General features: G+C 53.4%; 10 protein-coding genes across 10 annotated transcripts; 6 read left to right on the top strand and 4 right to left on the bottom strand.

The window, feature by feature from the left end:
- Positions 1 to 140: 140 nt before the first annotated feature.
- On the top strand, positions 141 to 1,213 carry BZA70DRAFT_275412 (uncharacterized protein; the record flags this gene model as incomplete). Its single annotated transcript, XM_064912151.1, has 2 exons — positions 141 to 439; positions 513 to 1,213. Coding segments are annotated over exons 1-2 (778 nt in total), but the record flags the coding sequence as incomplete, so codon positions are not given.
- On the bottom strand, positions 1,214 to 2,552 carry BZA70DRAFT_275409 (uncharacterized protein). The gene is made up of 4 exons (XM_064912150.1): positions 2,293 to 2,552; positions 2,196 to 2,231; positions 2,034 to 2,139; positions 1,214 to 1,979 (listed from the first exon to the last, which is right to left on the bottom strand). The coding sequence occupies exons 1-4, from the start codon at positions 2,346 to 2,348 to the stop codon at positions 1,494 to 1,496; spliced, it is 684 nt and encodes a 227-aa protein (XP_064769983.1). The 5' UTR covers positions 2,349 to 2,552; the 3' UTR covers positions 1,214 to 1,493.
- An 83-nt stretch (positions 2,553 to 2,635) lies between these two features.
- BZA70DRAFT_275405 (uncharacterized protein) lies at positions 2,636 to 3,047 on the top strand (the record flags this gene model as incomplete). Its single annotated transcript, XM_064912149.1, has 1 exon — positions 2,636 to 3,047. A coding segment is annotated over exon 1 (353 nt), but the record flags the coding sequence as incomplete, so codon positions are not given.
- Positions 3,040 to 3,770, bottom strand: BZA70DRAFT_275404 (uncharacterized protein). The gene has a single exon (XM_064912148.1). The coding sequence runs from the start codon at positions 3,557 to 3,559 to the stop codon at positions 3,320 to 3,322; it is 240 nt and encodes a 79-aa protein (XP_064769981.1). The 5' UTR covers positions 3,560 to 3,770; the 3' UTR covers positions 3,040 to 3,319.
- A 390-nt stretch (positions 3,771 to 4,160) lies between these two features.
- On the top strand, positions 4,161 to 5,800 carry BZA70DRAFT_275402 (ribonucleotide reductase). Its single transcript, XM_064912147.1, has 2 exons — positions 4,161 to 4,329; positions 4,386 to 5,800. The coding sequence occupies exons 1-2, from the start codon at positions 4,297 to 4,299 to the stop codon at positions 5,535 to 5,537; spliced, it is 1,185 nt and encodes a 394-aa protein (XP_064769980.1). The 5' UTR covers positions 4,161 to 4,296; the 3' UTR covers positions 5,538 to 5,800.
- A 338-nt stretch (positions 5,801 to 6,138) lies between these two features.
- Positions 6,139 to 11,642, top strand: BZA70DRAFT_294307 (Golgi CORVET complex core vacuolar protein 8-domain-containing protein; the record flags this gene model as incomplete). Its single annotated transcript, XM_064914438.1, has 5 exons — positions 6,139 to 6,717; positions 6,780 to 7,687; positions 7,745 to 7,975; positions 8,026 to 10,307; positions 10,358 to 11,642. Exons 1-5 carry the CDS (start codon positions 6,315 to 6,317, stop codon positions 11,640 to 11,642), a joined length of 5,109 nt encoding a protein of 1,702 aa, XP_064769979.1. The 5' UTR covers positions 6,139 to 6,314.
- A 653-nt stretch (positions 11,643 to 12,295) lies between these two features.
- On the bottom strand, positions 12,296 to 12,965 carry BZA70DRAFT_266338 (uncharacterized protein; the record flags this gene model as incomplete). The annotated part of the gene is made up of 2 exons (XM_064911022.1): positions 12,296 to 12,579; positions 12,650 to 12,965. The coding sequence occupies 2 exons, from the start codon at positions 12,963 to 12,965 to the stop codon at positions 12,296 to 12,298; spliced, it is 600 nt and encodes a 199-aa protein (XP_064769978.1).
- A 974-nt stretch (positions 12,966 to 13,939) lies between these two features.
- Positions 13,940 to 19,010, top strand: BZA70DRAFT_266337 (uncharacterized protein; the record flags this gene model as incomplete). Its single annotated transcript, XM_064911021.1, has 3 exons — positions 13,940 to 14,763; positions 14,824 to 17,854; positions 17,910 to 19,010. The coding sequence occupies 3 exons, from the start codon at positions 13,940 to 13,942 to the stop codon at positions 19,008 to 19,010; spliced, it is 4,956 nt and encodes a 1,651-aa protein (XP_064769977.1).
- Positions 19,011 to 19,229: 219 nt separating this feature from the next.
- Positions 19,230 to 21,778, top strand: BZA70DRAFT_118641 (uncharacterized protein). The gene is made up of 4 exons (XM_064909484.1): positions 19,230 to 19,453; positions 19,698 to 19,784; positions 19,843 to 19,873; positions 19,923 to 21,778. The coding sequence occupies exons 1-4, from the start codon at positions 19,449 to 19,451 to the stop codon at positions 21,705 to 21,707; spliced, it is 1,908 nt and encodes a 635-aa protein (XP_064769976.1). The 5' UTR covers positions 19,230 to 19,448; the 3' UTR covers positions 21,708 to 21,778.
- BZA70DRAFT_119581 (uncharacterized protein) lies at positions 21,778 to 22,620 on the bottom strand. Its single transcript, XM_064909488.1, has 2 exons — positions 22,433 to 22,620; positions 21,778 to 22,370 (listed from the first exon to the last, which is right to left on the bottom strand). The coding sequence occupies exon 2, from the start codon at positions 22,347 to 22,349 to the stop codon at positions 21,849 to 21,851; it is 501 nt and encodes a 166-aa protein (XP_064769975.1). The 5' UTR covers positions 22,350 to 22,370; positions 22,433 to 22,620; the 3' UTR covers positions 21,778 to 21,848.
- Between the last annotated feature and the right edge of the window lie 49 nt (positions 22,621 to 22,669).

Raw genomic sequence — 22,669 nt, 5'->3', positions numbered from 1 at the left:
AGTAAATTGTTCTACAAATAGTATCTTATGTAATGGATGTACAACATATTACATAACTCATTACTCACTTACATTCGGGTTAGGGCAAACTTCCATTTATTCTTCCCAGTTCGACGCGTCGAGGGCTCAAACAAGAACCTCATCGGCCGCCGACTGCCTTCTCGCTATGGTTCTGCGCCAGAACATGCCTATTTTGCTTTGATACACCCTTAAAGCACTCTGCACATACTGCTACTTACTATCTCTGCATGGTCTACTATGCTGGCTCACGGATCTTTGTATTCTGCAGAAAACCTCATGCCCACGCCGACATCGACCCCGCCGCCGGGGCTGCGAAAGCGGTCGCGGTCGCCAACCAGTGATTCCTCTGGATCGAGCGGGAGTCGGAGCGGCAAGTCGAAACGAAGACTTTTGGACTCTTTCACCAGGCTTACCATAGGTGTGTTATTTCTTTCTTTCCCAGGTCATGTTCTCGTTGGCTTCTAGTATGCTCTCTGCTTACACCGTCATAGATAATCAGCGTGATGCGGGGTACACACCTACACCCCCCGGCAAGAAGAAACAAGAGCCGATCCTGCACTACGACTACTGGGACATGTCCAAGCCGCCAACACCGTCGACCTCCACAGACGACCTGGCCGAGCGCATGGACACCTCGAACGCGCACACCGTCTTCATCTCGTCCTTATCGACCTCGTCCTCATCCGACGACGACGACGACGGACTCGATTCCGGCGCGCTCAACGGCGGCGGGCGGTACGTGCTTGCGCCGGACGTCGAGCGGAAAATAAGACAGCTTCCGTACTCGCTCTTGCGCAGGAAAGCAGCCGAGTCGGGGTGGGCGGGTCCCGTGCCTGCTCAGGTGCCGTTGAAGGAGCAGGAGACTGGGATGGTGCTCTATCGGCCCAAGGAGCAGGTTATCGCCGAGAGTATGGCGAAACATGTAAATACAAAACAGACTAGAAAGGATCGGCGGCTGCAGCAGCAGCAGGCTATCGACCCCGACGAGATGGCGGATTGGGGCGATGACGAGCGGGAGGATGGTGAGGACGCTGATGATGACGGGGCGGGGGGATTGATTGGCGAGGAGAATGATCTGATGGAGATAGACTGATTTGTTATCTCTGCGGTCATGGAGTTGATTGTATGGTGTGGTGTTGCAGGCGTTCATTTCATTTATAGCTTGAGATCTTTGTTTTAGTTGAGTTGTTTACTTGTTAATGTACGATATGCATTCTGATGCAACAGAATTATGACTGGACCTGTATCCTAAAACTACTTTTCGATTCACAGCAAACTCCACCAAAGAACTTCAACCAGCGTCCAAAGCTCGATCGTAATGTACACATCAAAAAATGTAATGTAATGTAACTGCTACTGCAGCTCTATCAGCCAGGGAAGACGAGAACTCTCGTCTCGAATTAATTCATAATATAATAGTCGTCCATCAACAATTTTGTAATCTGTTTTCTTTCTTTTCTTTCTTTCTTTCTCTATACCTGTCGGCTCGTGTTTAGCGTTTCTGACTGATTGGTTGATTGGTTTGGCGGCGGCGAAGATGGTGGGGGATAATAGGCCTCATGCTCTTGTTCTGCAGTCAACCGCTCATACTCCTCCGCCGTCGTCGCCTGAGCAGCTGCCGCAGAATCGATATTCGGCCTGACCTCGTTCTGGTCGTCGAACGGACTCTGAGGTACGTTGTGATCGCTGCTGCCGGAGGACTCCAACTCGCCCGGAGGAGGATACGGGTATGGCGGTGTCTGTTTTGCGTCCGCGGGCGCAACGTAGGTCGGTGGAGCAGGGTAGCGGGGGTCGTATGCGGGAGGAGGCGGGGCGAGGGCGTCAGTGCCGGCTGCGGGGGTGGAGAAGGTGTTCATTGCGTAAGAAGGGTAGACGTGGTATTCTTCGCGGTAGCGCACGCGTTCGGCTTCGCGGGCTTCTTGAGCCTGGTTCCAGCGAATTCTGTTTTGGACCATCCACTGTGGAGGTTAGCATGCTCGTTCTGTCAGTCGCTGGTTGGGATGTAGACTTACGGCATGGTAGCGGAGTGGCTGTTTTCCATTCTGGAGTCTATGACGAGCGTGGATGTATGCGAGTGCAAGGATGACTATCAGTCCAAACACAACGCCTCCGAAGATGCTGAGAAGAGTTAGACAAAGAGTTGGAGGAGTTTATAAAGAATATCTGATACATACGCCCATTTTGTCTGCCAGGCTGATGAGTCGTCGTACCTAGGTTGGTAGTGTCAGTAGGCACGAATAGCTGTATTTTATTATGCTGGTTGAGTCTTACCACCAGAACTGTCTCTTTTGTAATGAAGGCGATCGCAGAGATGGAAAGAGAAACATCGGATATGCTGGCTTGTCAAACTGAGTTGCTTGCTGTCCTGATCAAGTCCTCGTGCTGATTGATGCTGGGTATACCTCAAAGAACAAAGTAATAATAAAGAACAATGAACGTGTTTGAAACAATAGGTTGTATTCTGCAAGTTCTCCAGCTAAAACAGAGCAAATGGTGATGATATGCAGCGGAGGGGATGGCGGACTGGGGCTATGTTGACGATGATTACGATTAGAGCTGCGGCTTTTTCTGTAACGAAATCTAGATTGCGCCCGGTTTTGACTGCGCGTATTTCCCAATTATCTGTCTGTTTTTGGTTTATGTTTGTATTAATACTGTCAAGAGTAGTGTTTATATTTTTGTTTACATTTGATTTGTTTTTAAAGTCATATCTTCACTTTTCATCAAGGCTGAGGATACCTGCTATGTTGATATCTGCATTATCTGTGCGTATTTCTAATCAATATACACCTTCACTGATCTGTTTTAGCGCCTCATCTCGCTGTAGATATTTGACAACACAGGATATGGGTGGTTCATACGCTTGGTTATTATGTAATGACATTACAGAGACTACTGATGCTTGCAGTCAAGTGCGGTTTTTACTGAGAAAGGGCAAGAGTTGTGGATTGCTTTATTCATCCCAACTGGTGCTGCTAAGTAAGAGGAGTGAATGACCGTCAGGTCAGATTATAGTCGGTCATGATGTAATTGCCTCTTATGGAATACATATTGAATAATACTGAATACACATTGACTGATTTGTAATGAAGACCCCTTCTCTCAAAGTCTGATAGACGTAGAGTCAGATAGTCATCTGCAGCAGAATGCAGCACCTGACTGATGAGAGAAAGGCTTGTATGTGAATGACCAAACAAGCAAGCTATAAGGTCAGTAGATGAGGGTATGATCTGTGTGCATGCATCGAAAGTAGAGTGTCTTGGCCTTGCATGACTTTGATCGTTGACGAGCTGATAAGTCATGGTTCTGTATGAGGGTGTAGGTAAGGCGTTGAGACGGCTTCATTTCTTGAACAGTAGCGAAGGGTATTAGCATTTGACAGATAGACGGAAGGTTGAGGAGATGAGGGAAGGGTTGAAGAGAGGTCTCGACGGCTTAGTGCCGATATATAGGTTCGATATATAGCAGGGCGATCCGAGACCGTGGTAGCAACGGCAGCAGCCGAAGAATGCGCGAGGAAGAGAGATGGTATGTACATGCAGGATATAGGATATAGGATACAGACGAGAAGAAGACATAAGGCAGTCCAGATCGGAAGAGAAGACCTAGGCCAGACTGGGCCTTGATGAGTGAGAATGCATGACGAGATGGGGAGGGGAGAAGATCACGAAGAATGCGATGGCCGGGAATTAAAAACAGAAGACTGCTCCAGCCAGAGAAGCAGAGCAGAGCAGAGCAGAGCAGAGCAGCTCCGAGCAGCCGAGCAGGGCTGATGAGGAGACAATGAGAAAGCGTAAGTTATCAGATCAGATCCGAGGAGGCCAAGGAGAGGTGTCGAGGTATGTGCGGGACGCGTCGGAATGCCGCCGCATCACACCGGGTAGAGTAGATGAGAGGAGTGAAGATGTAGTGAACTGCGAGTAGAGTAGCAGAGGAGTAGAGTAGAAGATACTGATTATAACAAACAGCAATACACAGCATATTCCATCATCAAACAACACACTCTACAAACACACCAGAACAACAACAAGAGAAAGAGAAAAGCCCGCGGAGCAGGACGCGTTCGAGGCGCGTAAGGCACGCGTGACGGGGGTCAGTGCGGCGTGGCTCGCACAGCTGATTGGCCCGGCAACCGTCCCGGCCTCAAATTTGCACCCGCCGCGGTCTCGTCCTCGACCCGTCTGCCGCGTCTACTTAAACGCGCCCTTCCCGCTGTTTGTTTATGATATCTCTTCTACTATCACTATCTTCTTCCTCTTCTATATCCTATCAGCAATGAACACCACCGAAGTCACTCCCTCCACAAAGGTACTGCTCCTGTAAAACTTTTCGCCTCCTCTTCTCTTCTCTTACTGACCCCCCAGACCGCCGCCGTCCTCTCGGACCTCTCCCTCGAGTCCGCAAAGAAGGACCTCTCTGCCAAGTTCGCTCAAGCAAAGGAGTCCTCTCCCTCCCCCGATGCCACTCCCAAAGACGACCTAGACTCCTTCGCCAGCGCCCTCAAGGAGCGCAGCGCTCTCAAGGCCCTCGAGGCAAAAGAGCCCCTCCTCGTCGAGAACAAGAACCGCTTCGTTCTCTTCCCCATCAAGTACCACGAGATCTGGCAGATGTACAAAAAAGCCGAGGCCTCCTTCTGGGTCGCCGAGGAAATCGATCTCGGCAAGGACATGCACGACTGGGAGAACCGGTTGAACGACGACGAGCGCTACTTCATCTCCCACGTCCTCGCCTTCTTCGCCGCCTCCGACGGCATCGTCAACGAGAACCTCGTCGAGCGCTTCTCCAACGAGGTCCAGATCCCCGAGGCCCGCTGCTTCTACGGCTTCCAGATTATGATTGAAAACATCCACTCCGAGACCTACTCCCTGCTCATCGACACCTACATCAAGGACCCCGCCGAGCGTGCCTACCTCTTCGGCGCTATCGAGACCATCCCTTGCATCAAGAGGAAGGCCGACTGGGCTCTCCGATGGATCGCCGACAAGGACTCTGTCTTCTCCGAGCGCCTCGTCGCTTTCGCCGCCGTCGAGGGTATCTTCTTCTCCGGCTCCTTCGCCTCCATCTTCTGGCTCAAGAAGCGTGGTCTCATGCCCGGCTTGACCTTCTCCAACGAGCTCATCTCTCGTGACGAGGGCCTCCACACCGACTTTGCCTGCGTTCTCTTTGCCCATCTCCAGAACCGCCCGTCCAAGAACACGGTCGAGAAGATCATCACCGAGGCCGTCATCATCGAGCAGGAGTTCCTCACCGAGGCCCTTCCCTGCGCTCTCCTCGGCATGAACGCCGACCTCATGAAGCAGTACATCGAGTTTGTCGCCGACCGTCTCCTTGTCGCTCTCGGCAACAAGAAGGTCTACAACGCCACCAACCCGTTCGACTTTATGGAGAACATCTCGCTCGCGGGCAAGACCAACTTCTTTGAGAAGCGTGTCTCTGACTACCAAAAGGCTGGTGTCATGGCCGGCACCAACAAGACCGAGAAGACCGATGCTTTTGCTTTCGACGAGGAGTTCTAAGCCCTCTCTGCAGGAGAAATCATCTTTGCTTTTTAATACTTGGGTTTTATGGACGGGATAATATTGCACTATTTTAAACTATAGCGGGTCGGTGTTCTCTGTACTTTTAGTTTCTTTATATTTTTTTTCTTGTTTTACTCTAGAGAGAATCAGAGTTGTATACTATTGTTTTTTGCCACTGGTTATATGCATTGTTTTCTCATCTCATCTCTATCATCTCCACTCATATAGCTAAGAGAACAAATGTGACTGAATAAGTAGTGTGTGTAGTGTGTATTGTAGTCATCCCCGACTGAAATAAGCTGTGGATCGAGCTCGTCGATGGCGTTCATCTTCTCACACCCTCCAGCTCCATGTTCGCTGTTCATGTCGATCTCTGAAAAAACCGACGATAAAGCAGAAAATGGATAAAAGTACACATGGAGATACCCGAACTCCTGGCGTAGTCCGAGGCCTTGTTCTGGTGTTTATTGCACCCCATTGCCCCACCGTATTGTCTGTACTCTTGCACCCAACACTATTTCCAGGGCAAGGGTGTCCAACCACGGGGCGAGAGAGGTCCTCACTAAGGGCTGGGCTCACTTTAGATAAACCCCTACAACTTCATCATCTTCTAATCCCCATTCTCCTCCCTCTTCTCCCTATTCCTCTCTCGTTCCTACATTCAGCATGTGCTGAGCCAATTGCTTGTCTGTCTTTCTTATCTACAGTGTATCTGCATCGGCACTTCACAACCCTTGTTGATTTCACCAACCGCACACCAACGACCTGTCCGTAATGGCATCGACCTCCGACTTCCTCCTGCAGAGCCCGCCCCTGCGGCCCTTTGATCTGCGATTCCACACCCGTCATGAGTCTCCTGCCTTCTCCATGCGGTCGTCGTCGCCCTCCGGATCGGTCGGCCAGTCCTCACGGATGTCGTCGGTATCAATCAATTTCGACGATGTCTTTGACTCGCTCCCGTCCGACGACCAGAACAGACTGCCGTGGGACGTCGTTCGCTGGACCAAGCTCCGCAAGCTGTCCTCCCAGGTCTACTCTGAAGCCGGCAAGAATCAGTTCGGGCCCCCGACCTGCGTCGCCGTCGCTAGTACCGTCGCTATAGGAACCGCAAAGGGACTCGTGCTCATGTTTGATTATAATCAGAACCTGCTCTGCGCTCTGGGATCAAACATCAACAGTACGCCATTGATCTCTTCCACACATGCTCATCTTGCTTACTGACCACTCTCTTCTCTTTAGTGTCGGCTGCCGGAGCAGTAACCTCGGTCGCTTTCTCCCACGATCACACCTACATCGCCTCTGGCCACGAGCACGGCCATATCTACGTCTGGCACATCAAACGACCACTAGCAGCCCGCGTCCACATCCTACCTTTCGATCCTCAGAAACCTGACAACGGCAGACGCGACGGCCACGTTTACAACGCCAAGATCCTGCACATCGGATTCATGGGCAAGCGGCACTCCGTCTTCACCTCGGCAGACGACAAGGGCATGGCTTTCTTGCATGTCTCCACGCAGCAGATTGTAGGAAAGCAGATCAAAACGTCGCGGCTGGTGGGCAGATACCCTTCACAAGTCGCAAAGAGTGAGACAGCCGATCCGGCCCAGCGCCAGAAGAAAGCTACCTCGGTGCTCGCGTTCGCGCCAATGCCCCTCGGATCTTCCACCCATCCACTCGAATCACGGGGGCTCGTGGCCCTCATGACACCGCATATCCTCGTCATCATCTCAACCAGCCCGTATCCGCAAACTCGATTCAAAGTCTCAAGGCCAAAGTCGATCGCCGACACAATGGGACTTAGTGGGTGTATGGATTGGTTTCCGGCCGTGTCGGGCCAGAACGCGGCAAAGGGGAAAAAGGGCAGAGCGAAGCAGCAGCCGACGACGTTTGGCGCGCATAATCTTAATCCCCGGCTGGCGTACTGCTGGTCGAACGTCGTCACTATACTTGAAGTCTCGGTTGCTGGAAGCGAGCGCTCGCAGCAGCAGCAGATGGGAGGCGAAGAGAGTATAAAAGAGGGTGTTCAGAGTTCATCGGGTAGGAGTTCAAATGGAAACGGATCTACATCAAGTATGGAGTTTATGCCGATTAAGCAATTTGTGGCCGACGAAGCTATTGTCGCGCTTCGGTGGTTGAACTCACAGGTATGCCAGGACTTAGTAGCTATCCATGAAGCTCAAAATTCTAACAAAAAACATCAGATCATCGTCCTCGTCACAATCACACAGCGTCTCTTGATTCTCAATGAAGTAACCATGCACGTCACAGACATAGTGGACCTGGTCCCGCGACAAATCATGCGCCATGACTACTTTTCTTCTCAGCTGAACGAGCTAGTTATCAGAGGTGGCCATGGAGGAGAGCATTACGCCACTATTCCTGATGCCTTCTTTAACAGTTTTAGGACGTTCAAGGGCAGAGTATTCTTATTGGTGAGTCACCTCCTTACTCTTACCATTGAAGCATTGCTAATCAACGACAGGGCTCCTATGAGTTTGCTGTTGGTCATCTCTCAAGTTGGGCCGAACGCCTAGACTCATTGATTGAATCCGAAAAGTTCGCAGAAGGCATCCGACTCTCGACAAAGTACTACAATGGCGAAGCAGACCAGGTCACCATCGGCCTTCCCGAAGACGAGACCGCTCGACACGCCGCCGTCTACGACCGTCTTGTCGAAAGCGTTTTGACCGGCCTGCGATTCATCCTGGTAAACAGCGGAAGCAGCACGCCGAGCACGCCTACCACGATCAAGGACGGCGGCACGGCCTCGAGCGTGAACGAGGAGCGGCAGCAGGAAGAAGCGGATGCGCAGTATCGACAGATTGTGAATATTGCAGAGTCGAGCTTTGATGCGCTGTACGCGGCCGATGCGCTCGACGTACTCTTTGAGTCTGTGTATGAGTACTTTGAGAACGCAAACCTGCGAGGGATATATTTCGAGACCCTCGAGCCTTACATTCTCACCGAGAAGATCACGATCCTGCCACCGATGATTGTCAAGGAGATGATCAACATCTATGCGTCGCTGGCGCTGAATGATCGGCTGGAGGAGATCATCTGCCATCTTGATACGCGGTCGCTTGACATCGACCAGGTCACGATGCTGTGCCGGTCGTACGAGCTCTATGATGCCTTGATCTATGTCTGGAACCAGGCGCTCGCGGATTACATCTCCCCGATGGCGGACTTTGTTGCCTTGATCGGGCGATACAACGATGCGGTCGCGGCGATCGCAAACAACGACGGCGAGCAGGAAGAGGTGACGGAGGAAGGCGAGGTCACGAGTTTAGAAGACAAGCTTGATCCGATCGAGATCCTGCGACGGAATATCTCTAAAGTCTACTCGTACCTGTCGTATATCTTCACCGGCAGGGTGTACCCCACCGGACAGTACATCGAGAGCATAGAAGCCGAGGACGCTAAGGCTTCGCTTTACTACTTTTTATTCTTGGGATCGACAATCACCTGGCCGCGCGAGAACGGGACCGAGATCGTGGTGAGCGATAGCAGCGATGAGAAGAAAGGGTCGACTGCGTTTCCGTATCTCCGCCTGCTGCTAAAGTACGACGCGCCTGCATTCGTCGCCGTCATGAACGAGGCCTTTGAAGATACTTTTCTCAACGGCGAAGACGACGACGACGAGTTTGCGGACGAGGAGTACGAGAAGCATCGGATGGAGCTGACGGACGATGTTATTTTCGGCCGCGCGCTGACGAGACAGTATATCGTCAACATCTTGCTCGAGATTCTGTCTGGGTCCGAGTTTAGCCCGAAGGAGACAATCTATCTGGACATGTTTATCGCGCGCACGACGGCAAAGTATCCTCAGTTTATCAAGCTCTCTGAGTCGATGCTGAAGGAGGTCATGCTCCGGCTGTGTTCTCCGCCTTCTCCTGAAATCGCGGATGACTGCCAGCTGAGCGTCGAGTACCTGCTGTCGGGATACAAGCCCGACGAAGGAGTAGACGAGCTGGTGCGGATGTTTGTGAAGGCGCGGTACTACCGTGTTCTGCGCTGGCTGTTCCGCATCACGAAGCAGTACGGCCGTCTCGTGTCTGTCTTTTTCGAGGACTCTGAGCGCCGGGACGCGAGCGACGAGGTGTTTGGCACGATCGAGAATTGCCTCAATTCAAGATCCGATCTGACTGATGAGCAACGGCGTGAAGTGCGGGCGGCGATCGCGACGAATTACGCGAACCTGGTGCATACGGACGCCACGCGCGCGAGCGAGATCATCGAGCAATACATGCCTGAGCTGCATGGTCAGCTTTATGAGAAGCTTCAGGATAGACGAGATCTGATGTTTCGGTACCTGAAGGCGCTGTTTGCGCCCGAGCTGAAGGCGATCAAGGAAGGCGTGCCGCTGGCGAGTCGACGGCACCGGGCGAAATGGAACACGCAGCAGGCGCGGGAGACGTATATTTCGTTGCTGTGCGAGTTTGAGAAGAATAAAGTGATCAAGTTTCTGCGGTACTTGCAGAAAGGAGACGTGCGGTTGTCGAAAGTGTTGTCGGCGCTCGAGTCGGCGGGGGTGATTGACGGTGAGATCTTTTTGCTGAGAAGCGAGGGACAGTACGCGGAGAGTATCCGGAGGCTTGTTGCGCATCTGGATTACTTGAAGAATAATATCTTGGCGCTGTATCCTGATGTCGCGAGAGGGCGTAGCCGGAGTCGCGCTCGCAGCCAGTGGGTCCATGTGGATGAGAAGAAGCTCGCAGAGGTTGAGCGTGCGTTGCAGCATTACGTTATTCTCGGCACGAGACTGTGCAGCGAGCGCGCGAAGAAGCCGATTGCTGCTGCCCCTCCTCCTCGAGCGAGGCTACTTCTACCCACGGCGGACCAAAGTTGACAGAGACGGAGGAGATCTGGCTGGATCTGATCAACGCCGTGGTGGCGCTGACAAGGGATGTGTCGACGGCGCTGTTCCCGGACATTTCAGTATTTGAAAAGATGAGCCACTCATCGTCGTACGATTCTGCTACAAAGACGATTCTTTTCCTCCGTCGACTGGTGCAGGATGTATTTTCTGCGCTGCTGGCGGCGACGTCGTCTGCTGCCTCGTCGAAGGGCCTTGGGTCGATGCTGAGCGGCGGGAGTGCGACCAGCACAGCGACGTCGTTCCTGCGAATTCTCGAGGCGTTTCTCGCGCGCACGGCGGCGGCCTCGCCTTCCGTGGTGGACCTGCGGAACGTGCTGGCGAACATCTTCGAGGCGTACATCTACGAGCGGCAGCTGCTTTCGCTGACGAACCGGCTGCTGTCGAAGGATTTGATGGTGCATGTGTCGAGCGTGTACAAGCTGCGGCAGGAAGGGTGGCGGGTTAGTAGTCCTGCGTGCGAGATCTGCGGGAAACGGTGCTGGGGCGCGAGCGTGGTTGAGAACGAGGCGGTGTTTGAGGCGTGGGATCGCAAGCTGGAGGACGATAAGCGGAAGCGGAAGGTGCGGTTTAGGTTGCCGGCGGGGAGTAGGAGTGAGGAGGAGTATTATGGACATGCGTCGCCGGGCGGGGAAAGTGACACGGAAGAGGACGAGAGGAGAGGACGCGGGGGGCAAGCTAGGTCGCAGCACCATCAGCACCATCATCATAACGCGGGTTCGCGACACGCCAGCACGGGGGATTCGCGGAGCGGGAACCAGAGCGTGTCGAGTTCGTACTCGAAGAGCGCGGAGCAAGGACGCTGGCATCATCATTCCGGGGCGGGGTTTGTGGGAGAGCAGCAGTACGCCGGGGAGGACGAGAGCGAGAGTAGTTCGCCGCGGGGAGGTCGAGGCACGGGCAAGACAGTTCTGGTGCGGGTGGGCGACGCTGTGCCGTCTGATTCACCTGCAGCAGCGCTGGGCGAGGGTCTTGATCTCGATAACCTGACGCTGACGCCGGAGCAGTATCAGCCGCCGACGATGATGCAGCGGGCGGGGAAGAGTGCGGGGGGGACGAAGCAGCAGGCGGAGATCGACTCGCTGGTGATGTTTAAGTGCAAGCATATCTATCACAAGAAGTGTCTTGAGCGGTTGCTGGAGTTGAACAAGAACGGGGACGGAGGGGGGTGGATGGCGGCGCGGAAGGTTGGGGAGGGGTATCGGTGTATTATTTGCGAGTAGTTAGCATTGTTGAGCATGTACATTCTATTACTCTGTTACTCTATTACTCTATTTGAGCATTGTGTTAAGCAAATAGATTTTCTATGAGCACTGTAGCTGAATCATATACATACTGCTCTGTTGATGGGCATTGTGTTGAGCATACATATTACTCTATTACTCTGTTTGAGCATTGCATATGCAAGAGTATATAAAAGTGATAAAAACGCTTACAAAGGCAGATTAAGATATAAGTATTTGACCAACCCAACTCCAAAGCAAGCATACACACAGGAGGACATGTACATATTAGAATACACATACACACACGCAGGCATATACACAAGTAGGCGACGTGAGATGTATTTTGTGGCAGTAGAGGAAGAAGAAGAAGACGAAGAAGAAGAAGAAGAAAAAGTAGGAAAGAGTGTGGAGAAGTTAAGATTGTGAAGAGTAGTGTTTTTGCTTTTCCCAAAAATTAATAGCAATACAAGTAAAGAATAAAGATACAATAGAAAGAGGAAAGAACAGAATAGCAAAAGACCGAGACACCCCATACAAGTTTAATCTTTTTGTGGTCGTTAGACGTCCGTAAGAACGTGAAAGGTAGAAAGAGAGGGAGAGGAGAGAGGTGGTGAGACGAGGAGAGAAAAGAGGTGGGGTTAAGTATAGACTTAGTCTTTCTTGCGACCGAAAAGACCACGCTTCTTTTTCTTCTTATCCTTCGGGTCGGGAAGAGGAGCGTCGTAAGTAGGATCACCGGCACCGGTCGAACCAAGCTGGATGGGAGTGCGCGAGGAAGGAGTGGCGGGAGGCTGGGGGATGGGGGTGCCGTACTCGTCGTAGACTACGCCTTGGGAGTGGGAGTCGTCGATGGGAGCGGAGCCGTAGGGCGAGTATGTTGAGACGTTGTGGCGGCCTTCCCAGGGGAGTCTGTCGCGGAAGATCTGCTCTTTCACTGGGGGTGTGTTAGAGAAATAGATGAAAAGAGGAGAGAAGAGAGGAAGAAGGGAAGAAAGGTGACATACAGCGCTTGTCTCCGGTGGCTGCGTACTCAAAGCCACGGATGGTGTCGAGAGGTCTCTCAGAGCGGTGACGGGTGGGGTTAGAACGATCGGGGTCTTCGATGACGGAGCCAAACATGTCGCGGACGTGGAGTTCGGGGGAGACGGTGGTTGCGCCCTGGTGGTTTGAGGACATCTGGAAGGGCTGTTCTTCATTGAGGGCGGAGAGGATGGGGTCGGCGATGTTTGCGGTCCGCTGCTTCATGCGCTCGCGCTCTTCGGCGGAGATTTTCGTGTCCTCGCCCTTTTTGGTGGACGAGCGACGGAGGAAGGCAGGCATGGTGGGGAGGGAGTATAGAGGAGGGGTAGAGAGGGAGGAGGAGAGAGGGTGGAGGAGAGGAAGAGGAAGAGAGTAAGAGGAAGAAGAAGCGGTGTTTTTGGACGGAACGAGTTTTCGCCGGGCCGCGCAAAACATGCCTGCGCCACAAACACAGCCATTGATCGGAGTCACATCAGCCACAGTAGCCACAGCGGCGTTTGACGTTTCTTATTTTAGACGGCGATCTTTTGGAGAGAATGTGTTGGAGAGTAGAGAAGAGGATAGTGATATTGTTGTAATAGTAATAGTAGTAGTAAGAACAAGAACAAGAAGAACAACAATCAGCAGCAACACGCACTCTCATGATCTGTGGTGACGGTCTCGTCCGGGGCGGATGGCGGCGTTCAGGGTGCATTCCTGAAAATCTCTCAGCAAATGCCCTCGCCGCCCTTTCTGGCAATCCATGACGCGTCCAGAAGACCGACACGTAGAGACCTCAAACAAGATCACGTCGAGTGTCGTGATCGTAGACAGTGGGCTGTGAGCTGAGGATTGAGGACTTCAGACTGAGGATTGCGGGTGAAACAGGTACTCGGAGCTGTTTGCTCTGCTATAAGACGATATACAACTACAATAAACACCAACCGAGCTGATGGTGTTGATATGACGACTCCATTCCTCGCCTCCTTCTTCAGTACTTCTCCATTGCTCGTAGATCCGCATCATCCGCGGTATTAACTCTGCTTCTCTTCTCTGTCAAGACCTCATACTCACTCGTAGTAATCCACAGCACAATCCACATCCAACACCATCGTAGAAACATCGCATACTATTCTTAACGATGTCCATCACGTGACTACTCCGCCTCGCTTGGCCAGGGTTAGGCGCCCAGACAATGGCCTCCTGAGCCTCTTCCTCGCTGTCTAACTCTCCTCCTCCTCCTCCTCTTCCCTTCCCTCCCATCTCTCTCTTCAACACCCCCTCACCCCGCCCTCATGGACCCGGACAACCCTGGCGCGTCCTCATCCGCGCCCGATCCCGGCAGGCCCTCCTCTTCTTTCCCCTCCTCCTCTCCCTCATCTTACTCCACGCCGCCGCTATGGCAGCCCACTTCAACTCCTCCCACCACCTCCCATGATCCCTCCTTCATAGAACCCGCCCCTCCTCTGCCCTCCGTCTCCGACATGCCTCCGCCCTCCACCCGGCGCCGCAACAGAGGCTTCTCTCTCCGCACCCAGCTCTTCAACCGCCAGCTCGAGCAGCATGTCCCCTCCCCCATCGAAATGGTCGACACCTCTTTCGCCTCGCAGCCACCTCCGATCCCGGCCTCCTTCGACCCCCCAGACTACTCCTCCTCCGCTCCCCACCCCGACCACAACTCCTCCCTTCCGCACCCCGACGACTCCTCACACACCCGTCCCTCTCTGCATGCTGACAATTCCTCCCTCATCGGTCAAGACAACCTGCACGTCCACGACCCAAAGTACGTCGCCAAGATCTACCCGACCGATTCAAACACCACCGCCTCGCGTCTCGCCCACTACTCCGCCCGTCTGCGCCCGTCCGTCCGTCGGAGGTTTGGCGGATCCCGCGTCGAGCGCCTCTACCGGCGCCTTGCGGATTTCATCATGCAGCGCAACCAGATCCCGCCGTCCAAGAACGGCCGGTGCATACCTCTCGCTCTCGGTAGTACCACCCCATTGATCGATGAACGTACCTCGAAGCCCTACGTCAACAATGCCATCGTCTCCTCCATCTACAACCGCTACAACGCCTTCCCACTACTTTTGTTTGCTCAATTTTCTAAATTGGCTAATGTGTATGAAGTTCTTTATTTTATTTTGTTATATTACTATTGTCGTTTACTGACACACTGCAGCTACTTCCTCGTCATATCGATCCTCCAGATGGTACCCAACTTCTCCACAACCGGTACCTACAACTCCTTCGCGACTTTTATGTTCTTCACCCTTATCACCATGGCCCGTGAAGGCTTTGACGACTGGCAACGCCACCGCCAAGACGCGTCCGAAAACAACAAGGAAGCACTCGTCGCCGCTCGCGACTACAACGCTGAAAACAACCGTACCGTCGTCTGGAAACCCGTCAAGTGGCTCGATATCCAGGTCGGTGATATCGTCAAGCTCGAGCGCAACGACTGGATCCCCTGTGATTTGGTCGTCCTCCACGCAAACGGCATGGGTGATCTGGCCTATGTCGAAACCGCAGCCTTGGACGGCGAGACAAACCTTAAAGCCAAAACCGCTCTTCCCCAACTGGCAGAGATGTGTGCTACCGACGAGCTCATTGCCAGCTCAGACATGGGTGCGGATTTTGTCGTCGAGGATCCTAATCCTGATCTGTATAATTTTGAAGGAAATGTCACTGTCAAAGGTACAAAGTACTCTCTCTCAAGCGACAACGTCATCTACCGTGGCTGCATCCTGCGCAACACTCCCCGCGCCGTCGGCATGGCTATCTTTTCTGGTCAAGAAACCAAGATCAGAAAAAACGCTACTCAGGCCCCGCGCGTTAAAGCTCCACGGCTGCAAACTAGAATCAACCGGATCATTATCTTTATGGTGTTCTTTGTAGCCTTCATCTCCACATTCTGCACCGTCATGGAACGAAAATGGGTCAACAGAAACAGCGCGATGCCTTGGTATCTGCCCTCGGACGATATCGAACTCGTCAACCTCGTCTTTGGCTTCATCATCATGTTCAACACCCTCATTCCCCTTTCTCTATATGTCTCCATGGAAATCGTCAAGATCGGCCAACGCATCATGATCTCCTGGGATATAGACATGTACTACGAGCCCACAAACACCAAATGCGACCCTCATACCTCATCGATCAACGAAGAGCTCGGTCAGATATCCTACATCTTCTCCGACAAGACCGGCACTTTGACCGACAACGTCATGGTCTTTCGCAAGATCTCGGTGGCTGGCCACGCATGGCTGCATGACCTCGACGTCAAGCAAGGTTTTCTCGAAGAAGAGTTTCGCCGGAGCAAAAGCGGGACGTCAAATTACAAAGACGAGGAAGAGCCTCAAGTGCTCGGCCGTCGGAGCAGTTCAATGCTACCTTCAGCATTCAAAAGAGTCGCCACGATGGAGTCGATGTTGTCGAGACAGCTGTCGACGAAAAAGTCAATGAGCTCTATTCGAACGTCGGGTAGCAAGCGATGGAGGTCGTCGGCGTTTGCGGCGCCTTCAGTACATCACGATGGAGCGACTGCAGCAATCACACGGTCTACAGTCGAGTTGCTGAAATATATCCAGCTCAAACCCAACAGCCCGTTTTCGATTCGTGCAAAGTTCTTTTTGATGGCGATCGCGCTGTGTCACACCTGTATCCCGGATCGGTCGGACGAGGACCAGGCAGAGGCTCCTATCGATATGGATGAGTCGGAAATCTGCTATCAGGCGTCGTCGCCGGATGAGCTTGCTCTCGTCCGGGCCGCGCGCGATCTTGGTTTTATTGTCGTCGACCGGCAGTTCAAGACTGTGACCGTGCGGACTTATCCAGAAGGGTCTGATAACGACTGCAAGACCGAGACATTTGAGATTCTTCAGACGGTAGAGTTTTCTTCGACGCGGAAGCGTATGTCGATCGTACTCAGATTTCCGGATGGGCGTGTTTGTTTGTTTTGCAAAGGAGCCGACACAATCATTTTCGAGCGATTGGCGACCTCGAAAATGGCGCAGGAAAAGCAAACTGAAGTTCAGCGGAAGGCGACCTTGCGACGACAGAAGGAGGCGTCGCGCGCGATTGCTGTTCGTGACAGTATTGACTTGCAGCGACGGGATTCGGTTGCGTCGCAGATTGCGTCCGCGCGGCCGAGCATTAGTCTCCGGAACCGAGAGAATCTGGACGAGTTTCTGACTAGCAGTGCGCACCCCGAGAATGTGATTGGAGATTTTCCGCGATCGTCTGTCGATGTCGAAATTACATCTCCGGTGGTGGCGGCGGCTAGTTCGTCGGTTGCGGACGCGTTTGAGTCTGCCAGTCCGGTGATTGCGAGTCTTGTTGCGGCCGAGAATGCGGCGGCTACGAGTGCGTTGCTGCAGAGTATGGTTGACGAAAGTGTTGCGCTGAGTAACGAGGCCGTGCTTGAGAAGACGCTGAATCACATTGATGAGTTTGCGACCGAAGGTCTGCGTACGCTTGTATATGCGCACAAGTTTATGAGCGAGGATGAGTACAAGACATGGGCCAAGATCTACACGGATGCGGTTACGAGTCTCGAGAATCGAACGGAGAAGATCGAGGCGGCCGGAGAGATGGTCGAGACCGGGCTCGAGCTTACGGGTGCGACTGCGATTGAGGACAAGCTTCAAAACGGAGTACCTGAAGCGATCGACAAGTTGCGCAGGGCCGGCATCAAGATGTGGATGCTGACTGGTGACAAGCGCGAGACTGCGATTAGTATTGGACATTCGTGCCGGTTGATTCACGATTACTCGACGGTGATGATCCTCAAGTCTGACGACCGCGATATGGTCAGCAAGATGGCATCGCTTGTGCTGGAACTTGAAGGAGGCAGTATTGCCCATTGCGTTGTAGTAGTCGATGGTGGCACACTCAGCTATATCGAAAAGGATATGACGCTGATGTCTCTGTTTATGGATCTCGGCGTGAAGGCTGATTCGGTGATTTGCTGCCGAGCGTCTCCGTCGCAGAAAGCGCTGCTGGTGACCTCTGTGCGGTCGCGCGTCAGTGATGCCGTTACGCTGGCGATCGGTGACGGAGCGAACGATATTGCGATGATCCAGGCTGCTGATGTTGGTATTGGTATTGCCGGAAAGGAAGGTCTACAGGCATCTCGCTCGTCTGACTTTGCAATCGGGCAGTTCAGGTTTTTGCTAAAACTATTGCTCGTGCATGGGCGTTGGAACTACGTGGTAAGTATCAATCGCGTTAGAGTTTTGAGTTGGTGCTGACTGGGTTTTTGTGTAGCGCCTGAGTAAATACGTTTTGGCTACGTTCTACAAGGAGTTTTTCTTTTATTTGACGCAGGCCATCTTCCAGCGGTTTGCAATGTACTCTGGCACTTCACTTTACGAATCGGTGTCGCTTACGATGTACAACACGCTGTTTACGTCGTTACCGGTTATTTGTCTTGGAGTTTTCCTTCAGGATCTGAGTCCAGAGACGTTGATTGCTGTGCCAGAGCTGTATTCGACGTCACGGCTGAACAAGCACTTTAATTTAAGGATTTTTGTTGGCTGGATGGCGGTGGCGAGTTCGCAGGCGGTGCTCGTGACGTTTACGATGTTTTATACGTACGCGCTGGTTTATCCAAAGGATAATAACTTGTATCCGCCCGGTACGTTGAACTTTGCGGCGATTATTGCGGCGATTGCGATCAAGCTGAACTTTGTGGAGATGCATAACCGGACGGTGCTCTGTCTTGGGTCCATAATGATATCAGTGTTTGGGTGGTTTCTGTGGACGGTCATGTTATCGCTGCTGTATCCGTTCAAGGTGTCGCTCTATGTTGTAAAGGGAACATTTATCCATACCTTTGGACGGGATCTGTCGTGGTGGTCGACGTTTTTGCTGTGCACTGGAGTTGCGGTTGTGTTTGATATGATGCTGGTCGTGTTGCGATCGGCAATCAAGCAATCGGACACGGACGTGTTTCAGCAGATCGAGCAGGATGAAGCGCTGCGAGAGCGGCTGGAGTTGGATTGCGAGATGGAGTTATCGCAGAGCTGGCAGGCGGAGAAGAAGCGGCAGAAGCAAGCGCGCGAGAAGGCGCTGTTCGAAGCCGACAAGCTTGCGGAAGAGCTGGAGGTCAGCGAGATTCTAAAGAAGCGCGGGTTAGAGACCAAGCGACTGTCTATGATTTCCAAGGCCGACTCTGCGGATTTCTCTAGCGGGCCGGACGAGCACACGGCCGTGCGGTATTCGTTCCACGGACCGGAGAGGGTGAGCAGTCCGGTGGCGGAAGGCGGGCTGAAGAACCGACGGCATGCGAGCTCGGGAAGTAATCCGGAAGTGCAGGAGAGCGCGCGCAAGGTGCGGCATAACGTGCGGTTTAGTTCGGATATATGATGCATGAGTGATGATGAAAAGAGGCGTTAAGAGTAGCAGTTATAGATTTATGTTTTGGTGTTGAGTGTACAAGGTAGATTATTTTTATTGTTCTGTTTTCTGTTTGGCATGTACAAAAGCACTCGGCGAGTATTTCTGTTTGTTTGTTTGTTCTTTCTACAGTATTAGTTATGATTGTTTTAGTAGTTTGCATTATTACTCTTTTATCAGTTTTGGGACTAACAATGTAAAAGTAGAGTTTCGAAGGCAGCCGGAATCGGGATTCTGAGTTGCGCGCAGAGCAGCGAGCGGCTCGGTCGTCGTCGAGGTCGTCTCAAAAACCCAGCCCAGCCTCCCTTTCTCCGGCCAACCATCGCGAACCTGTCCGGATCTGCCTCTTTTTCTCTTCCTCTACATCTCTTGCTCTATCTCTACTTGCTCGACTGAACTACTGAAACAATGAGGTTTGTTCCTTCTCCTTGCTGACGTCTATCGCGATCTCTGGATCTGGCGCGGTCGGGCATCGGGTTCGCCGGGTGGCCGCGCAGGCAGCAAGCCACCAGGTTCTGATCTCCGGGATCGCAATCTACACCGCAGCGAGTGCGTGTAGCATTTCCTAGTCTGCGATCCGGGATCAATTGCCTGTGTTTGATCTTCGTATTTGATCCGTGCTGCTGGACAATTATATCTGACTGATGATGCGGGTAGTGGCCGATTCGTGAGAGCGTCAAAGTATAGGCATGTCTATGGACAGCCTACCAAGAAAGAGCTCTGCTATGAGAACGTCCGAGTCACGTATGTTTTCTTGTGTCTGCTGTGTTTATGAGATCGATAGCTAACGGTGTCGACGTAGTAAGAATGCCTGGGACTCCAGCTTGCTCAAAGTAAGTGTGCTCGTCACGATCGCGACGCTACAAAACTAACAGGACGCAGGTCAACCCCCTCTACATGTCTGTGAACTGGGACGCCTCTGGCGGTGGTGCGTTCGCAGTCATCCCGCTCTCGGAGCGCGGCAAGGTTCCCGACGTCATCCCGCTCTTCCGCGGCCACACCGCCGCCGTGCTCGACACGGACTGGAACCCTTTCGACGACTCGATCGTTGCATCCGCCTCCGACGACGGCAAGGTCGGGATCTGGAAAGTGCCCGAGAATTTCACTGTTCAGACCGCTCCCGGCGAGCCGATCAAGGATGTCGCGCCAGAGGCGAAGCTGAGCGGGCATGCGCGCAAGGTCGGACATGTGCTCTGGCACCCGACCGCGAACAATGTGCTTGCGTCGTCGTCGGGAGATTACACGGTGAAGCTGTGGGATATCGAGAGCGGGAAGCCCAAGACGACGTTGAAGCACAGCGACATGGTGATAAGCATGTCGTTCAACTACATTGGCTCGTTGCTCGCGACCACGTCGCGCGACAAAAAGATCCGCATCTGGGATCCGCGCACGGAGAAAGTCGTCGTCGAGGGACCCGGCCACGCGGGCGCCAAGAACCAGCGCGTGGTCTGGCTCGGCGAGCTCGATCGTCTGGCGACCACGGGCTTCTCGCGGATGTCGGATCGCCAGGTGGCGCTGTGGGACACGACCGATATCAAGAAAGGTCCGATTGGGGATTTCTACATGCTCGACTCGTCGGCGGGAATCTGCATGCCGTACTACGACCCGGGCACAAAGTGTCTGTACCTGGCGGGTAAGGGCGACGGCAATATCCGGTACTACGAGTACGACAACGACGAGCTGTTCCCGTTGTCGGAGTACAAGTCCTCGGACCCGCAGCGCGGAATCGCGTTCATGCCCAAGCGCGGCGTCGACGTGCGCGAGAACGAGGTCGTGCGCGCGTACAAGACCGTGTACGATACCGTGATTGAGCCGATCCAGTTTATTGTGCCGCGCCGGGCGGAGATGTTCCAGGCGGACATCTACCCGGATTGCCCGTCGAGCGAGCCCGCGTTGACGGCTGAGGAGTGGTTTGGCGGGAAGGACGCGGCGCCGAAGGTTATCAGTCTCGAGGCGGTGTACGAAGGTACCGTGCCTGTTGCGGTTGCGGGCGAGATTCCTGTCGCGAAGGCTGTTGAGAAGCCTGTTGAGAAGCCTGTCGAGAAGCCTGTCGAGACGCCTGCGCCGAAGAAGGAGGAGCCTGCGCCGGCGCCGCGGACGGTTGTGGAGGAGAAGAAGACTATTGAGAGTGCGCTTGCGACGCCAAAGGTGGATGATTTGCTCGCCAAGGCGAGCGAGGCCGAGGACGCGCCTGTGCCGGCTGTGTTGGCGAAGGAGGAGTCATCGTGGGATGCCGAGCCCGAGCCTACTCCTACTCCCGCTCCTGTTGCTGCTACTCCTACCCCGGCGCCAGTCGTCGAGAAGAAGGAGGAGCCTGCTCCTGCTCCTGCTGCGGAGAGCACCCCTGTGCCCAAGTCAGGAGCGTCGGGTATGCTGGCGAGCAAGCTTGAGGCACTGCACAACAGCATGTCGGACACGAAGAAGACGCTTGAGTCTTACGAGGCGCGGTTCACGGAGGTTGTGCTGTCGAACGCGCAGGAGCTTGCGGCGCGGGATGGTAAGATCCAGGCGCTGGAGGCGGAGCTTGAGAAGTTGAAGGCGTTGGTGTTGGGGAAGAGTGCGGTGGAGACGAACGGAGAGGAGAAGGTTGAGGAGAAAGTTGAGGAGGAGGTGAAGGAGGAGACGAAGGAGGAGGTGGAGGAGGAGGTGGAGGCGAAGGAGGAATAAATTCGTATAAGATGAGGGGTGAATAGGATATGCTGTAAGAGATACGAGTTGTGGTTTTGGCCTTTCTAAGAGATGTATATTTTATTTGACATTATACGAAGAGTTTCACTATATACAAACGCGTAATCTCAAAAGAAGAAATCACAAAAAGACGTCCTTGGGCATTTTCTTAGACACTTCCTCATCCTCGATTCTCGCCCATTCTTCCGCTTGCTTCTCTGCTTCTCTCCTGGTGAGCTCTCTTCTACTTCTCGCCGGGCCTCTCGGCTTATTCCCTTTCACGGGCCGTTTCTCATCATCTCTCTGCGCGGCCTCGAGCGTGCGGATCTCACTCTCCTGCTCCTCCAACGACGCAAGCAAATCAGTCCACTCGTGCTCGTGCTGGGGGATTCCCGTGCCCAATTCCTCGGCGATATCAACCTCCTTGCCCGCCTTCAACTTCTCAATCACGCGTTCCAACGCGCTGATTTTCTTGCCGTACGTCCGCTCGAGCTCGGTGTAGACGTGCTTCTGCCGCATGATGTTTATGTTTGCGGAACCGACGAGCGCGAGAAGGATTACGTAGCCCCAGACCCAGTTCCAGCGCAGGTAGCTGAAACGCTCGCGTTTCAGATGAGCGGGAGGAGGGGGAGGGTTGAGCATGGTGGAGAGGGGGGAGAGCGTTACGTTGGTGCTGGTGGGTGTTAGTTGATCCGACGGGTGAGGAGCAAGAGTCAAGTACTTACCGTGTGAATGTAAACGCAGGCAGTAACCCTGTCCGTCCGCTACGGACTGCTAGTAGCGATATCCGTCTCTGAGCAAACATTTTCTGATCTCCAATTCTGCTTACTGCTAAAGTCGACGATGACGATGAGATGAAGAAAACCCGACGATGCGCGAGCGGCGGCGTCGGTCTGCGAATCCTTACATAATCAGCAAGAAACCCTACTCCACACGCCTTTATCGACGCCCCGAGAGTTTTC

Source organism: Myxozyma melibiosi (assembly GCF_037950935.1).
Source record: "Myxozyma melibiosi strain Phaff 52-87 chromosome Unknown BZA70scaffold_2, whole genome shotgun sequence".
NCBI classification, from domain to species: domain Eukaryota; kingdom Fungi; phylum Ascomycota; class Lipomycetes; order Lipomycetales; family Lipomycetaceae; genus Myxozyma; species Myxozyma melibiosi.
The sequence above is the reverse complement of the archived record's forward strand: the minus strand, read 5'-3'. Positions and strand labels throughout refer to the sequence as shown.

What these genes read in the sequence shown, in the direction of transcription:
- BZA70DRAFT_275409 (XM_064912150.1), bottom strand. Translation starts at nt 2,348, where the DNA reads ATGTTTCTCTTTCCATCTCTGCGATCGCCTTCATTACAAAAGAGACAG. An exon ending in CAAAAGAGACAGTTCTGGTG is followed by an intron (nt 2,232 to 2,292) that starts GTAAGACTCAAC and finishes CTACCAACCTAG; the next exon opens with GTACGACGACTCATCAGCCT. An exon ending in AGCCACTCCGCTACCATGCC is followed by an intron (nt 1,980 to 2,033) that starts GTAAGTCTACAT and finishes TAACCTCCACAG; the next exon opens with TGGATGGTCCAAAACAGAAT.
- BZA70DRAFT_275404 (XM_064912148.1), bottom strand. Translation starts at nt 3,559, where the DNA reads ATGTACATACCATCTCTCTTCCTCGCGCATTCTTCGGCTGCTGCCGTT.
- BZA70DRAFT_275402 (XM_064912147.1), top strand. Translation starts at nt 4,297, where the DNA reads ATGAACACCACCGAAGTCACTCCCTCCACAAAG. An exon ending in AAGTCACTCCCTCCACAAAG is followed by an intron (nt 4,330 to 4,385) that starts GTACTGCTCCTG and finishes CTGACCCCCCAG; the next exon opens with ACCGCCGCCGTCCTCTCGGA.
- BZA70DRAFT_118641 (XM_064909484.1), top strand. An exon ending in TATGAGAACGTCCGAGTCAC is followed by an intron (nt 19,785 to 19,842) that starts GTATGTTTTCTT and finishes GTGTCGACGTAG; the next exon opens with TAAGAATGCCTGGGACTCCA. An exon ending in GGGACTCCAGCTTGCTCAAA is followed by an intron (nt 19,874 to 19,922) that starts GTAAGTGTGCTC and finishes AACAGGACGCAG; the next exon opens with GTCAACCCCCTCTACATGTC.
- BZA70DRAFT_119581 (XM_064909488.1), bottom strand. Translation starts at nt 22,349, where the DNA reads ATGCTCAACCCTCCCCCTCCTCCCGCTCATCTGAAACGCGAGCGTTTC.